Below are 15750 nucleotides of genomic sequence, written 5' to 3'. Positions count from 1 at the left end.
CCCCTCTCAAAAAAAAAATCAACTTCAACTTTTAATTTTTCACTTGACCCTCGAACCCCACCTCCACCACGATTTTTTTTTTATGTTTTTAAAAAAAAATTCAACTTCAAAGATTATTTTAACTCTAGTAAAAAATAAAGGAAAAATTCACAAGTACCCCCTCAACCTATGCCCGAAATCTTAAAGATACACTTATACTATACTAAGGTCCTATTACCACCCTGAACTTATTTTATAAGTAAGTTTCTATCCTTTTCCGGCCTACGTGGCACTAGCTTGAAAAAAAAAGTCAACCAGCATTGGTCCAACAAGATAGTGCCACGTAGGCCGAATAGGAGTAGAAAATTATTAATAAAATAAGTTCAGGAGGTAATAGGACCTTAGTATAGTATAAATGTCTCTGAGATTTCGGGCATAGGTTGAGGGGGTACTTGTGCATTATCCTAAAAAAATAAAAGATTTTTCCCAAAAATATTTTCATTCAAAAACCAAACACTAAAATATTTTTTACTCACCAACCAAACATGAGTAAATAAGTCAAATATCTACTTGTTTTCCAGAAAAACATTTTCTTTCATACCAAACACACCCTACATGACAATAGTTTCTTTTCAAAGTTATGTTTTATATTTAAAAAAAAAAAAAAAAAACGTGGATTCATGCTCCACAATTTATGGTATTCTTCATTTTTCTCAAATTCTATGATTTACTCAAAAGTGGTTATAAATATTCTCTCCTATCAATAAAAGGTTTCTTGACAAATATAATACCCTCTTTCCTTTCAACTGTTCAATCATGTACAAAAAAACTCAATTCTAATTCATCATAAAGGACGTTGAGACACATCATGTGTTCATTATATTTTTAATATATAATTAATGTTTTCTTTAATCGTGTAATTGTAAAACATGATCATTTTTGTTACTACTCACCAAAATCGTGATTTGGATTTTTTTAAATTAATTTTTCTCATTTTTCTATGATTTTGAGATTCGAAACACAAATAATATTTAGTAATTGTCTTTTTGATATTTGATTTGGTGAAAGTAATACTTTTTAACTATTAAACTTATGGAATGAAGGTTCAGTATGCTACTAATTTTTTATTGGTATTGTTAGGTAAGAGTTGTATTCTTTAGTATCTGGTGAATATTTAGTAATTATTTAATTTGGTAATTTATTTGGTGAGTTTAATCGTTTTTGAATATCAAAATGCTAGACTGCATTCAGAGTTGATTTTATTTGGTGAAATGAATTGTTTTAATTTATTTGGTTATCTGTTGGATTTTTTTATTTTTTTTGGTATCATTCAACTTTGATTGTATTGTTGTAAATAATAATGATGAATAAAGTTATCATATGTTGGTACATAATGGTGCTGTAAACACCAAATTTAAGTTACAATTTATCTCGCCAGCATAAACTTGCTTTGGTCACTAATGTTTTACAAGAGAACTAACCATTCTGTTTGACGAGGTTTACCACAAATAATAATTAATGCATTAGTGTGAAACACGTAGATATATGTTGATTACGATATTGAACATATGATATTTGATGTGAACACTATATATATATGCGTGAAAAAATATTCTAATAAATATTGAAATTATAACTCAGTTACGATGATTGTATTATTGGTACCATAAAATCTTTATATGAAAAGGAAGACAAATGACTATAAAAAACATAAAAAAGGAAAGAAAAAAAAAACGTGTTAATGTGAGTATGTTTAGAGAAAATATTTGATAAATTTAATACCTAAGAACACTCCACAAAATATGGCAGGAATAATAAGCGTCACAGAGAGAAAAATCCGATAAAAAATTAAATTAAATACAAAATTAAATATTTTGTTATGTATGTAATTTAAAAACTTACTTTGTAATTAAATATAGGTATATTGATATTTTGCTAATATAAGTTTTAAGTAATATACTTTTGTAATTTTTTCTTTTATTATATCATTTTTCGTCACTTAACATAATCGACATTGGTGTGCACTCTCTCAAAGAGAGTGAACAACCTAAAATAACTATATAATTTTATTTTTACATGTACTTAATCATAAGATATCTCCGGTGAAATTTCTTACTCAATGTCATCATTTTTACTATAACTTCACCTTCTTTTTTTAAAAAAATTATTATTATTAATTTTACTCTCTTTAATTTTAAAACTTTAACTAAATATTTCTTACGGACCCATTTCTTACATTTCAAATAATTCGATAAACCCATTAGATTTCAAGATTATTAGGAAATATCATATAACTTTTTTTCTCTGATTTTAATTAAGTTCTTTCAATTTCGGATAATTCGAAGATTCTTTTAAAGTGATCGTTTCTAATTTTGAAGTTTTATGAAAAGGAGTAGTTGATGATATCTTCAAAATTTTAATTATTCTTAGAAAAATAATTAATTTTGTTATCAATAATTCAATAAAGTAAAAAAAAGGTAAAAAATTTGACCGAAGAAGAAAAAGAAAAGAAAAAAATAAATATAAGTATATTGATATTTTGCTAATATAAGTCTTAAGTAGTATACTTTGTAATTTTTTCTTTTATCATATCATTTTTCGTCACCTAACATAGTCGACAGTGGTGTGCACTCTCTCAAAGAGAGCGAGCAATCTAAAATAACTATATAATTTTATTTTTACATGTACTTTATCATAAGATATATTTTCTTATTTTTCTTATTATTTTAATTTTTTTATTTTTTATTTTTTCTCTTTCGTTCTTCTTAAAAAATCCATTGTCATCTCCGTTGAAATTTGTCACTTTCAATGTCAACATTTTTACTATAACTTCACCTTCCTTTTTTTTTTATAATTACTATACTTTCTTAATTTTAAAATTTTAACTAAATATTTCTTATGGACCCATTTCTTACATTTCGAACAATTTGATAAACCCATTAGATTTCAAGATTATTAGAAAATATCATATAGTTTTTTTTTCAATTAAGTTATTTCAATTTTCGAATAATTCGAAGATTCTTTTAAAGTGATCGTTTCTAATTTTGAAGTTCTATGAAAAGGAGTAATTGATGATATCTTCAAATTTTTATTTTTTCTTACAAAAATAATTAATTTTGTTATCAATAATTCAATAAAGTAAAAAAAAAGGTATGAATTCGGTAAAAAATATGAACGAAGAAGAAGAAAAAGAAAAGAAAAAAAATAGGAGACGTGGTGGGTGGGGTGAGGGTGGAAGGTGAAGAAAAAGAAACAAAATGGAGGGACGATCACTTGAAAATGGGAGGTGGAGTATGAAGTTAGATTTAAGATGAAATCTAATTAAAATAAGTGAAAAAGTAAGAGAGAGAGAGTAAAAGAAAAAAAAAGATAAAGAAAAAATTTAAAATGAAAAAAAAAATACATTTTAAATTAAATTAACCCGTGTCATGTAATGATTGGTGTGTGAAAACAATTGCTTCTTAATATTTGCTCAAAATTGTTTAGTGGGATAATATGACGATTACAAAGTTAAAGTGTCTTTTTAAAATCCAGAACAACTTTAGTGATGATTTTATGTTTTTTCTCTTACCTATACTTTTAAAGTATTACGTATTTTACTACTAATTAAGAGTTACCTACATATATATCTTACAATTATATACATGTATTTTGTCATCAGATGCACAAAATAGGGAGAGAGCGAAAACGAGATTCATATGTATCTCAGATACATGTATCTGGAGTAATTTACTTGTGTATGAAATATCATATACATAGGAGAGTGGAGAGCAAGAACGGACAGAAGCGAATGTTATGTATCTCAGATACATGCAAATTCATTTGGACAAAGTATATTCCCGCTGTCCATTTTATGTGACATTTTTCGTTTTTCGAGAGTCAAACAGTTTAACTTTGACCGGACATTTGCGTATGAAATTTTCAAATTTTTTGAAATGAAATTTATATATTTGTAAACTACTTAAAAAATTATAAGTTACAATAATTGATAATTCAAAATGTTAAAACGATCGATGAAAAACTTACGGTCAAAGATAGACTTGTTTGAATCTCGAAATGTGAAAAGTGCCACATAAAATGAAACGGAGGGATTATCTAGAACAAATCGCACCTAAATTTGACCGCATGTATCTGAGAGACAAATATGTGGACGTATCTAGAGGCACCAAAATCTGATAAGATACGTAAAATTGCAAACTAAAGTATATCTAAATAATTAACTCCTAAATTAATAAGATTTATGTAAATCACTAAAATCTATAATTATTCATACGATCCAACTCATTTTAAATGGATTAAACATTTGATATTTTTCCGTATTACGAGTCAAATATTTTATTATTTCATATTCAATGTGATGAATTGTCACGCCTAGACTAAAATATAACACGCAAACCTAAGTCATGGAGCTTTTGACTTAGTTAAGTGTGAACAAGATATAGCACTACAACTTACTCTAATCAGAATAAGAATCTTTTGGTTTACGATAGTACATAGTTTAGCTTTGGAAGTGAAAAATCTACTTTTGACCATAGGTTTAAATATAAAGATTATTGCTCGAATGAATTTTTAATAGCATAATCCCACTATGTTTTGGAGAATCAGATCATTAATTAGAGTGATAACTAAATAATCAACACATTAATTACCACTGAGTAATTAGAAGAAAAAAAACAGCAAATGAAGATACTTAGAATTAAAGCATAATGTTTTAAACATATTTCATCATGCCTAACTACTTTAGAGAAGAAAAAAAAGAATGTATGGTCAGAAAATGAAGGGATTAATTACTCAAAAGATTATGTCATAAAATTTAGTATGATCAAGCATGCTTTGTGCCATGAATTATTCATGCCTTCGAGATTAAGAATTCATGATATTACTTGCATCAATTAATTAATTAAATAAGATCCATATTTGGTGTTACAAATGTCACCAAACTTGCTGCATCAATCTGCTTATACAAGCCATTTATGTGCCTCCCCAAAATAAATTAAATAAATAAATTTATCAATCCAAAACTTGCCAAAGGTTGACAATTTAATACATGAAAATTTTATCTTTGAAATCATCATTGGTAATTTGAGAATATTGAATAACGTTAATGTCATATGCCAATTATATCTTGGCTTTTGATCCAAGAGTTGTGCTTCTTCCCATTAAATAATCAACGTCTCTTTGTACAATAGCAGATGATATAAACATATACATGTAAAACTATTTTTCATTTATAATGAGACATAAAACAGAAGCTATGCTGCAACTCCAGTGCCTCATCCTTAACGTCGATTATACAGGGTGGTGAGACGAGTACATGCTCAAGCAATCGCTACTTGAGTGTTTTGTTTAGCTTCAAGTGTCTTTTCATATTCTTCAATGGATTTAAAGAGCTCTGAGAAATTTCCCTTTCCGAAGCCTCCACATCCACCCTTCTGATAAAGCTCTCCTTCCTCGTTTTTCAGCATGCACCCTATTCTCTGAATTATTTCGAGAAAAATTGTAGGCCTGCAGGAAACAAACACGATTAGTTAAGCAAATTATGATCACCAAACTAATTTACATAAAGTTGCTAAAGTGTACAGCTTAATCAGAGTACTGACAATGGTCAGCAGGAGCAAAAGAAAGTTTTCCTACACAACACTTGTGTGTTATCTTCATCATGTTCATATTCTATAAAATTCCCAGACCAAGTCCTGGTTTTACTCTTTCAGTAGAAGTTTAGTAGCATAAACAAACTGAGATTATTGCAATCATCTATAGCCATTATCTATTAAGCATCTAGGAGCAACTGGTCAAGACAATAGATAACTGCTTTTGTACTGCATGGTTAGAATTTATCACCAAGACTTAAAAGTAAGCTCTACAGAGTAGTGGTTAGATACTCTACAATGGCAGAGGCTAGCCCCTAAAGAAAGCACATGTTCAAAAGATAGAGGAAGCAGATATCAGGATGTTCAGATGGATGTGCAAGCATACCAGGAGAAACAAGATTAGGAATGAAGTTATACAGGACCAAGTGAGAGTGGCCTCGGTGGTGGACTAGACGAGGGAAGCAAGACTGAGATGGTTCGGACATGTGAAGAGAAAGTTCGCGGAGACATCAATAAGGAGGTGTGAGAGTTTAGCTATAACAATTTCTAGTAGAGATAGAGATAGGCCAAAGAAGAACCAAAGGAGGTGATTACACAAGACATGACACATCTTCACCTTATTGAGGATTGACCCTAGATAGGAAGATTTGAAGGTCGAGATTAGGATAGAAGGGTAGTAGGTAGCAGAGTGTTGTAGAACTCTTGCAAGGGAGAAGCAAGGAGCTTGTCTCCTCTTCTCTTCTTCTCTGCAATTTAGTAGTAGCATTCACATAGCTAAGTTGCTCGGACTCTTCACTTTTGGTGCCTCACCCGTGTCGACGCGACATGGGTGTGGGTGTGGGATCCATGTCCAATTTGGTCATCTGATTTTGGGTACTTTGACCAAAATTGATGGGGAGAGTCCCGGACAGTTTTAATGATCTCTGTAATCAATACGAAAGCTAAGTTTTAGTGATCTCTGTAATCAATACAAAATCTATGTCACTCCTTTTCCTTTAATCTCATTCCAAAATTCTCCTCAAGTTCTCTCATAATATCTCATAATTAGGTTTTATAACTCTATTTTTAGATATTTTAATTATTTTTAGATGAAACCCCAAACCCATATCCATACATAGATCCATATACCAGCACCTATATCAGAAAAAGCACCAGAGTCTGAGCAACTTAGTCACATAGTATCTTATTCTTCATTTTAACTTCTACCTATTACTTCAATTGTTGTGTTTATCTTTCTATTTTGTTGTTGTTATTTTCTTGTTATCCTGCTTTGATTGCATTTTTTTGAGCGAGGGTCTATCGGGAACAACCTCTCTATGCCACAAAGGTAGGGTGAAGTCCACGTACATCCTAACGTCCTAGATCCCACAAGTGGAATTACACTGGGTATGTTGTTCTGTAATAAAACGAAACCAGATACAAATAGCATGATATTAATGGACCTTAATGAGAACCAAAGCTTGGTCAACTGTCCTTTGGATGGATCTCCAGCGCTATGTTTCTTCCCAATGTAAACACTGTAAGGCTACAATGGAAGCTATAGTTATTGAAGGGCGGAGATTTCTCATGTAAAATTGCCAGGCATGGGTATAAATCCATTTGGTACATCTCATGTGAAATTGATAACTCATCTAACTCGACAATATAATATGCATTCTAACTACATTAGCACACTTTGTCATACTAATTTCTGCAGCCAAGTTTTTGTTTTCTTCTCCTACATCGTCCCACGAGCTAAGAATGCCCATATACTTCTTGGTTCAATCCATCCATTAGAAAGTAAGCCAATGTGTAACGAAGAACTATTTCAAATGTTATTCAGAAAAACCAACATCAAGTGTATTCACGAGTTGTTAATCACAAACTCATTTTTCTCAGATAATCTTTCAAAAGCATGTCTCATAACTTCTTAAAGTGGCAAAAGTTCAGTTCTTTCTGCTTCCCGTTTCCCACCTTTGCTTTATTTAGTATTTCAAAGCACATAAACTGGCGTAGAATTATCCGTGTCTGTGATTCTTTAAAAGCAGAACATTCAAGATAACTATCCACCAAAGTAACTTCAGACAAACAGTGTGGGAGAAGACTGAGCTAAATGAAGCAGTTTTTCTAGTGTTATATTGGACAAAAAGGCTCAATGAAGATTGAGGGATATTCTTAGATGGAACTTACAAAAGCTTTGTCAAAATGAATACAATGCTTACATATTAAGAAGCATGAAGTTATTATATCAAATGTAGCTAAAATTATATCAAATGTAGCTAAAATTATATCAAATGCAGCTAAGCCACCAGTGGTTAAACCAGTGTTACAAAAGGTGAGCGCCTCCTCGCCTTTGGCGAGAGGCGAGGCGAGGCGATGCCTCCTCGCCATTCTCCACTGCGGCGAGGCGAGATTGAAATGGCGATGTGTGGCGACGTATGGCGACAGCAAAGGCGCCGCCTTTTTAATTAAAAAAATTTAAAAATATTTGACTTAACAATATTAGTCAAAATTAGGGTTTTTTTTTATACTTTTGAAATTGCTGCTTTCTCCCTCGCGATTGACCTCTTCTCGGCTTCTCCATCGCGACTCTCTTCTCCCTCGCTGTCTTCTCCCTCGCGACAACATTCTCCAGTTTTCCCTCGCTCTCTTCTCAGTCGCGACAGACTTCTCCAGTTCTCCCTCACGATTCTGTACTCCAGTTCTCCCTCGCGACTCTCTTCTCAGTTCTCCCCTCGCGACTCTCTGCTGCTGCGGCCTGCGAGGTATATCGTTTTTCTTTGTTCTTCTTCTTCAATTTTTTTCTGTTCTTCTTCTTCAATTTTTTTTTTCAGTTCTGTTTTTCTCGTGTAAGCAGTGCTTACTGCTTTATGTGATTTTTTTTTAAATTATAGGCAGTCAATTAAAAAAAAATCTTTCCAGTTTCCTAATTATTTATTCCAATATTCCTAAACAGTGAATTAATTGAATTAATTATTTATTTCCTAATTTTCATATTATATTATCATCAATATCAACTAGTTAATATCAATAACTTATGCACGGATTCATTCCAAAAAGAGGAATAGGCTTACACTATCGCGTCTCAATGATCTAGTGTACATTAAGTACAATAGAACATTGAAACGTCGTTATGATGCTCGTGATCTTATTGATCCAATTCGCTTGGATAACATAGATGATTCAAATGAATGGTTAGTTGGATGCCCCGAAGATCAAGATGATGAACTAGTATATGAGGATGATGATCTTACTTGGGGTAGTGTTGCTACGGCAATTGGAGCGGACGAGAGTATCTATCATCTTAGGGGACTTTCTTCAAGATCAACAGTACTTGACAAGGGCAAAGGAGTAGAAAGTACATCTACAAGTTCATCTTCAAGTAGGACTCGGACACTAATTGATGAAGAATACGAGGAGGAAGAAGATGAAGAGCAATATAATGATGTAGAGGATTTTGATATTCAAGAGTTGGATAATTTTGAAGAAGAATAGACTTTTAAAGTTTTAGTTTATTGTATTTTGAATTGTTTGGTCTTTAAAGTTTTAGACATTTTAGTATCTACTATTGGTTTTTGAATTGAATATTTGCTAATATATGTTATTGCTATTAAGATTTTGGATAAAATATGCAATTAAATAATTTTAATTTTTGGTATTAATTGGCGCCTTGATTCAAAAAGGCAAGCGCCTCGCCGCTCGCCTCGTCGCGTGGCAAGGCAGGCCCTTGTCGCCTTTTGTCGCCTCTCGCCGTCCACAACACTGGGTTAAACAAAAATGGTAGCAGAAGTATGGAATAGTTTAAGTAGAAGCAATGACTAGTGTTTGGAAGAATATGTTGTGCTCCCAGTTTATTCAGTGTTCACAGTTACAACCTTCCCTGATAGAATCTCAGAAGTCTGAAGTTTCTGCTTATAGTCAGAAACTGTTGAACCGAGACATGCAAAGCAAACAATATTCTGTCATGGTTACTATGAGCAGTATGCAATAGAGATAGGTTCAAGGAGGTTCAATCACCACTCAACAAGAAAGCAATGATTTCTCCTTTTGAAAGGTGAAAGGCACTCAAAAGAAAATTATCTTGTTAAAATAAAAGGAAAAAGAAATTCACATGGCATCAACATCTTTCAGATATTCTGCCTCTTCATTTCCAGCGACTTCAATCAAGCAATCGAATTTCCTTTGTGCTGTCATCACAAAATGTGTTCTTCCTGATAATTACTTCTTCTAGAAGCATTTCATTCTTTTCGCACGGGAAAGAAATATATAAACTAAAGTATGATGGTCACACTAGAATTTAAGGTAAAGAACCTTTAGGAAAAAGCAACGCCGCAACCAATAATGGGAAGAGTAAAGAAGTAGGAAGAGCAAATGCACAAAGTGCAAAGGAAAGTAGAGTCTTATTGAGGAAAATGAATGAATCATCTTAAATAAAAAAAGTTGATATAAACAAGTCTGCAAAATCTCTAGCCAATCATGGATCACACTTAGGAATGAAGAGACATGATGAAATAAAATAAAGAACAAAAGCATGTATAATAACAGATGCAACAGGAAAGAACAGGTAAAGAGTCCAATATTATCACATCTAATAACCCAATTCTTATTCAAGAACAGCAACAATAGGTAATGAAACCAATAGGATGGTACAGATGTCACAAATAGAAATGTTGAGGTCCTTAAGGAAGGAGTACTAAGTAGTGAAGTGTTGAGTGGAAGAACATTGTGCAAAAGCTCCAACATCCACGATATGAATAACAACAAGGAGATCATAAGTTACAGTTCCATTTGAGGGGTGTTCCAAATTATTTTACTACAAAATCAACTAAAAATTGGATGCTGAGAGCAGAAGGGAAATATAAGTCAGTAGGAGTGTTCCTGATGTGCTAAATTGACAACAATGTAAAGCTTTTTATGAGATTTAATCATGAATATCCAATTAAAAAACAATGGGCAAACAAAAGAGACTGCTCATATTCAGAGACAACATTGCCTCCATCAAAATATCCTGTTCTTTTGGTCACGTTGCTATTACTTCCTGAAGCTGGCCTGCTACTCAAGCTACACTTTTCAGAGGACTCTTTTCCAAATTTCAGACTTTTAGACCATATCCCTTCCAGCTCAGATTCTTCATCCACCTCAAGTTCCCCGACCAAAACACATATGAACATGCCCCAGGATGGACACTAGACACTTAGATGACCATACAAAATCACCTGGTTAACCTAGTCCCTGATGAGTCAAATTACTTGATCTCCTGCTTCCAAAAGCCATCCACTCAGCTCAACTTAAGTCCCTATGGAACTCCACTAGCTAGGATTTGGAAAAGCAAATAGATTGTCAGCATACAGTCTAAAGTTCCCATTAAACCCCACCCTTCTCATCATAAGTTCTCTCATACGATAGATATAAAGTCCATACCATTCTGCAACACCAATTCCTGCGCCCTTAACAAAGTTTTGCATGTAACTTTCAACCAAATAACCATACTAATCCTGATAATTCATAGGACCGTATCTTCAAGACATATTTACATTACATAATAGAAATTAATTAGATAGCACTCGTAGTGGTTGTATGGTAGAATGTACTTTCCTTAATACACCAAACCAAACAGTATACAAGGAAATAATCCAAGCACAACTAATCCTGATCCTACCATTACTAATCCCAATTCGCAGCATTACTAATACACTCTATTCAGTACTACTACTAAATGATCCCCAAGTATAATAATAGTAACAAATAGTAAAGCACTCTTATACAAGCTGAGGAGAAGAAGAGAAGTGAATTAACATACCTATCCCCTACAGGCTTTGTGAATATCTGAAGCAGAGTCCCCTGATCATCCCTATCCACCAAGATCCCCAATTCTTCACATTCCTGTATTTGCTCATCACTCAGTATATCCCCTGCCCTGGTCTTCAAATTCTTATAATACGTCGGGGGAGGCGATGGCATGAATTCAAATCCTCCAATTCCACTCCTTTTCCTCATTTCCCTCAAAGTTCTAAATATATCCTCAGTTACCAAAGCTAAATGCTGCACTCCTGCCCCTTCATTGTGCTCCAAATACGTCTGAATTTGACTCTTCCTTTTAGTGCCATACACCGGTTCATTCAGCGGAAACAAAACAGTTTCATCATTGTTTGCCAACACCACAGAATTCAGCCCACTCTCAGCTGTCCCAACATCCTCAGCGGTAAACTCCGCAAATTCATGAAACCCAGTAAAGCTTTTGATATACTCTACAACCGGACCCAGCTCCGGGACATTCCCTACAGCGTGGTCCAGCCGGCGAATACCATAGTCAAGATGGGCTCCCTCAACTGATTCAAAGCCTGGAAGAAAAACGAAGCAATTCGAATCTTTGAGAAAACTCACAAACCGCAAAACGACGTCGCCGTAGAGATGAACTTCGGCAATCACAACTTCATCATTCAAAATGACTGGTTCCGAAACGGGTTTTGCCCCATGAGAAACACAGGTCGAGAAAGCCAAACGCGAATTTTCAACTTCCAATGCTATTGCTCTCACACCGAGCCCGTGGGTAGCCGTGAAGGATCGGTGAGAAGAAACGGAGAAAGTTGGAATTGATGAAGAAGAAGGGGTAGAGATAGCAGGGGAATAAGGAGCAGTGAAAAGGAATTGAAGTTGGGAAGAAGAAGAAGAACGAAGAAGATAAGAAGCATGGACGGAGTTTCCAGTAGAAAGATCAGATATAGCAGCAATTGGCAAACCGAGACCCCATGAAAAGCGACGAGCAGTATTGGTAGCGTCGCCGCACCAAAATTCAATGTGATGGAAGCGTTTAACAGTGAAGAAATCTGAACGAGGATTAGTACGGACAAAATTGTTAAAACCCACTAGCTTGAATTTATCTTCAATGTCGCCGGGGAGTTGTTGGTCATCGGCGGCGGCAGCGGCTTGTTTGCCCATGACTTGTTTGTGGTATTCTACTGTTTTGTGGCGGAGCAGACTTTGTACATTTTAAACTCTTCGAAGTGAAATGGATTTTTGGAACTTGGTGGTACGTAATACACGTGTATGTGTATCATTTGGTTTTCACCCTATATCCCGTACTCAAATTAAAATTCGATAAAATTTAGAGATCAATAAAATTTTACTACTTTACGATAAAATTTAGAAATATGAATTTATGTCCATATCTCGATGTATGCATGTGATGCTGTGTTTACATTGATAAAATGTGTTTAACAAGTCGTGAAAATAACTTTCTTATACGAACAATCGTTTCTTACATTGAAAAACGTAAAGAAACGAGTTTCATCACCATGTTATTCGTTGTTTTTGTTAGGTTTATTTGCCCTAAATTTCTTACCATAAATAGGTTTTCCTTTTAGGAAAAGGTTTTGGATTGACTAATTCTTTTCTTGTAGGAAAAAAGTTTAGGACTCTATAAATAGAGGAATGTTCCTTCTAACTTAATCAGCATTCACAATGTAGTCTTAACAGATTTGAGAGTTTTGGTTAGGGGGAGAATTTATGGGTCACAAGCTTGATACGTTATCACTTGTGTGAACCTTCCATGTATTCCGAGTGAATTGGTTGAGGTTGTTTCTCTCTGTATTTTGTACTCTCATATTTATAGTGGATTGCTCATCTCCTTTGTGGACGTAGGTCGATTGACCGAACCACGTTAAATCTTTGTGTCTTTTGATATATTTCTCGTTGTCTTCTTACTCGTTATCTTTCAAAGTTTACTTTGCTAGTTTCCGCATTTATACCTGCTTATTTCCGGTCCTAACAGTTTTGTTAGCTGAATGAGTTTCTCTGATAAGATGGATTTGAATATCATAAAAAGGAAAAACTTAAGTCGGACATTTAAAGATATCCAAACGATTAAATCACAATATATAATGAGTAAAAGATAATAGAATACTGTACAGCATGTGTCAAGAGACCAACGAATCAATGGATGATTGAATTTATGTTTCTTCATTTTGTGAAGCCCCAAAAGATTATATTAATTTTTTATTGGAACATCCTTTGGCATTTGATTGTTTCTTAAAGTTCAATTGAATTGGTGTTTCCATATTTAAACATGTCACTACCAACAACAATATTATATTGCATGACTAGGGAAACAATTTGATTTGAAATAGAGAAATTCGAATAGAAAGGGAAGATAGTTTAAATTAGTAATTTAACTCATATATATATAGATCGATTATTAGACTTACAATATAGATATCAAGTGTACTTATAGATATAAAGAAAGTGACACTTTATAATATTTAAGAAGCATATAATAAAAAATTTACATATTTATTTTCAATCCAATAATCAAGTTGGAATCTACATATAATTAGGGGAAATTTGTTGAAAACTTTCATTGAGAAGGTGAAATTCTAAGAGTGTCAATGGCTATTTGACCACTATGGAAGGACTTGAAACTAATAGAAGGATAGTTTTTAACTTTTCTAAACATTTGGGGCCTTTGTGAATTTATTAAACCTTGGAGGGGCTCTATCTCTTTTTCATAATCTGGGAAATAGAACACTGCTAAACTTATCCTTTCTTGTTCTGAATTTGCTGCCACCCTATGAATTGGGCTCTTGAAAATTCCATTACTCATTATCTATCACCACCTCACATAAAAAGAAATTTAACTTATCAGAAAAAGAACATCAATATATATCAAAAAAAAATTATATTTCTTTTTAATGACGGTCATGTTTGAATCAGTTTTCGCGTATATTGCAGAAGTGGTGGGTACGTCTGTTCGGGTTCATTCATATCTAATAAACATCGAACAAAAATATTTCAAAGCATTCGCTTCTAAAAGAATTTGAGTTGACTAATTTCACGTGTTACCTATCACCTTTCACCAACAACAAGTATTAAGTAACTCTCATCCATTAAAGCTACGACAGATAGAATAAATCATCTGTTTTTTGTCTCTGCTAAATTTTAAAACCGAAGACCTTAGCTTCTCAATCACTTCATTGACCACTAGGCGACACTGACCACCCTTGGATGCACATATGTATGTGTCTAAAGTTTGATTATTTTTTTTGGTTTTTATTTTACTAAATCCAAAATTAAACTAAAGAATCAAGCAAAGTAAGTCATTAGTCTAAAACCAAATAAAAAAAATCAATTCAAATTAAAATTTGATTTAATTTTTCAATCCAGATGTGCACACTCCTAAGTGGAGGTACTTGCCATTCAACCAACCCCTCTTATTCCAAAATTAATTATTAAACCTAATTAATTGAAAGACAACTCAAAATAATAGTCAAGCAGTCTCTTTTTTTACATGATTTGGACATATATTTTGAAAGAACTCTTGTCTACCCCTTACAGATAAAATCAACTTGTAAAAATATATTATGTATCAATATATTTTAATATGTTATATCATATATACTAACTTACTTTTTTGTTATTCAAAGTTACTAGTTCTACTTTTTATCATTACTTATTATTATTTTCTTATATGATCTGATAGTATAAAAATATTGTACCTCGAGTTGATCGCCAACGTTGATTAGTAAAGCATGGAGTATTGTAGGAACTCCATACCATTTACCATCTTTTAAAACTTGAAGGCCCTCAACTTCTTTGTCTTGCAAAAGAGTAGTGATTATTGATGCATCTGCATGAGCTTTGACTCCCAAAATTTTATCTGGTTTTGGACATTTAGGGTACAAGTTAAATCTAGCTTGTACCAATGTTTTTTCTCCAATCTCTTTATAGAAAGCATCATCCTCCAAGTTTTGTGATCTTGCAAATATTTTTAGCAAAGTTCTTGTTAATACTATCACCTTATTACAATATTCTTCAAAGACGTTCCTGCAATAAAATATTCGATTTAATTTATTTACAATAATTGACAATGTAATAATTTTTTTTTCATCTTTGCTACAATTAAAGGTGTCATAATAACCTAAAAGTTAGGGATGAGAAAATGACAAAAATGATCATCTCTTATATGTTTGTGGTAGTTTCATTATAATTCCTTAATATAAATGTACTCGATCGATATGAAATAATTTTTGATTCGTTAAACTTGTCAAAATTAGTAAGATTTTTACATTTCCATAAATATTCAACAAATTAAATTAGTTACATTTAAGAAAACGTTAAAAGAAAAGATTAATCAGAAATATCAAAATGTTCCATCAATTATAATAGACATTACACCATACGGAAACATAATATATATATATATATA

At 32.7% G+C, this 15750-nt stretch overlaps 2 protein-coding genes across 2 annotated transcripts in view; both read right to left on the bottom strand.

Moving 5' to 3' along the window:
- Positions 1-4968: 4968 nt before the first annotated feature.
- LOC107026283 (4-hydroxyphenylpyruvate dioxygenase) lies at positions 4969-12559 on the bottom strand. Its single transcript, XM_015227192.2, has 2 exons — positions 11350-12559; positions 4969-5484 (listed from the first exon to the last, which is right to left on the bottom strand). The coding sequence occupies exons 1-2, from the start codon at positions 12486-12488 to the stop codon at positions 5298-5300; spliced, it is 1326 nt and encodes a 441-aa protein (XP_015082678.1). The 5' UTR covers positions 12489-12559; the 3' UTR covers positions 4969-5297.
- A 1282-nt stretch (positions 12560-13841) lies between these two features.
- LOC107025540 (protein SRG1-like) overlaps positions 13842-15750 on the bottom strand; it is a 4035-nt gene continuing 2126 nt past the window's right edge. The window contains exons 3-4 of the mRNA XM_015226325.2: positions 15041-15368; positions 13842-14151 (exon numbers count right to left, since the gene is read on the bottom strand). Coding sequence (XP_015081811.1) covers positions 13903-14151; positions 15041-15368 — 577 coding nt within the window. The 3' untranslated portion in view covers positions 13842-13902. The remainder of the gene's footprint in view (positions 14152-15040; positions 15369-15750) is intronic.

Source organism: Solanum pennellii, chromosome 7 (genome assembly GCF_001406875.1).
Source record: "Solanum pennellii chromosome 7, SPENNV200".
NCBI classification, from domain to species: domain Eukaryota; kingdom Viridiplantae; phylum Streptophyta; class Magnoliopsida; order Solanales; family Solanaceae; genus Solanum; species Solanum pennellii.
Note: the sequence above shows the minus strand (reverse complement) of the source record. Positions and strands in the feature narration are given on the sequence as shown.

Excerpts from the sequence above, each read along its gene's own strand:
- LOC107026283 (XM_015227192.2), bottom strand. The coding sequence starts at position 12,488 with ATGGGCAAACAAGCCGCTGCCGCCGCCGATGACCAACAACTCCCCGGC. Across the intron at positions 5,485-11,349 it reads ACAAAGCCTGTAGGGGATAG|GCCTACAATTTTTCTCGAAA; the intron begins GTATGTTAATTC and ends TGTTTCCTGCAG.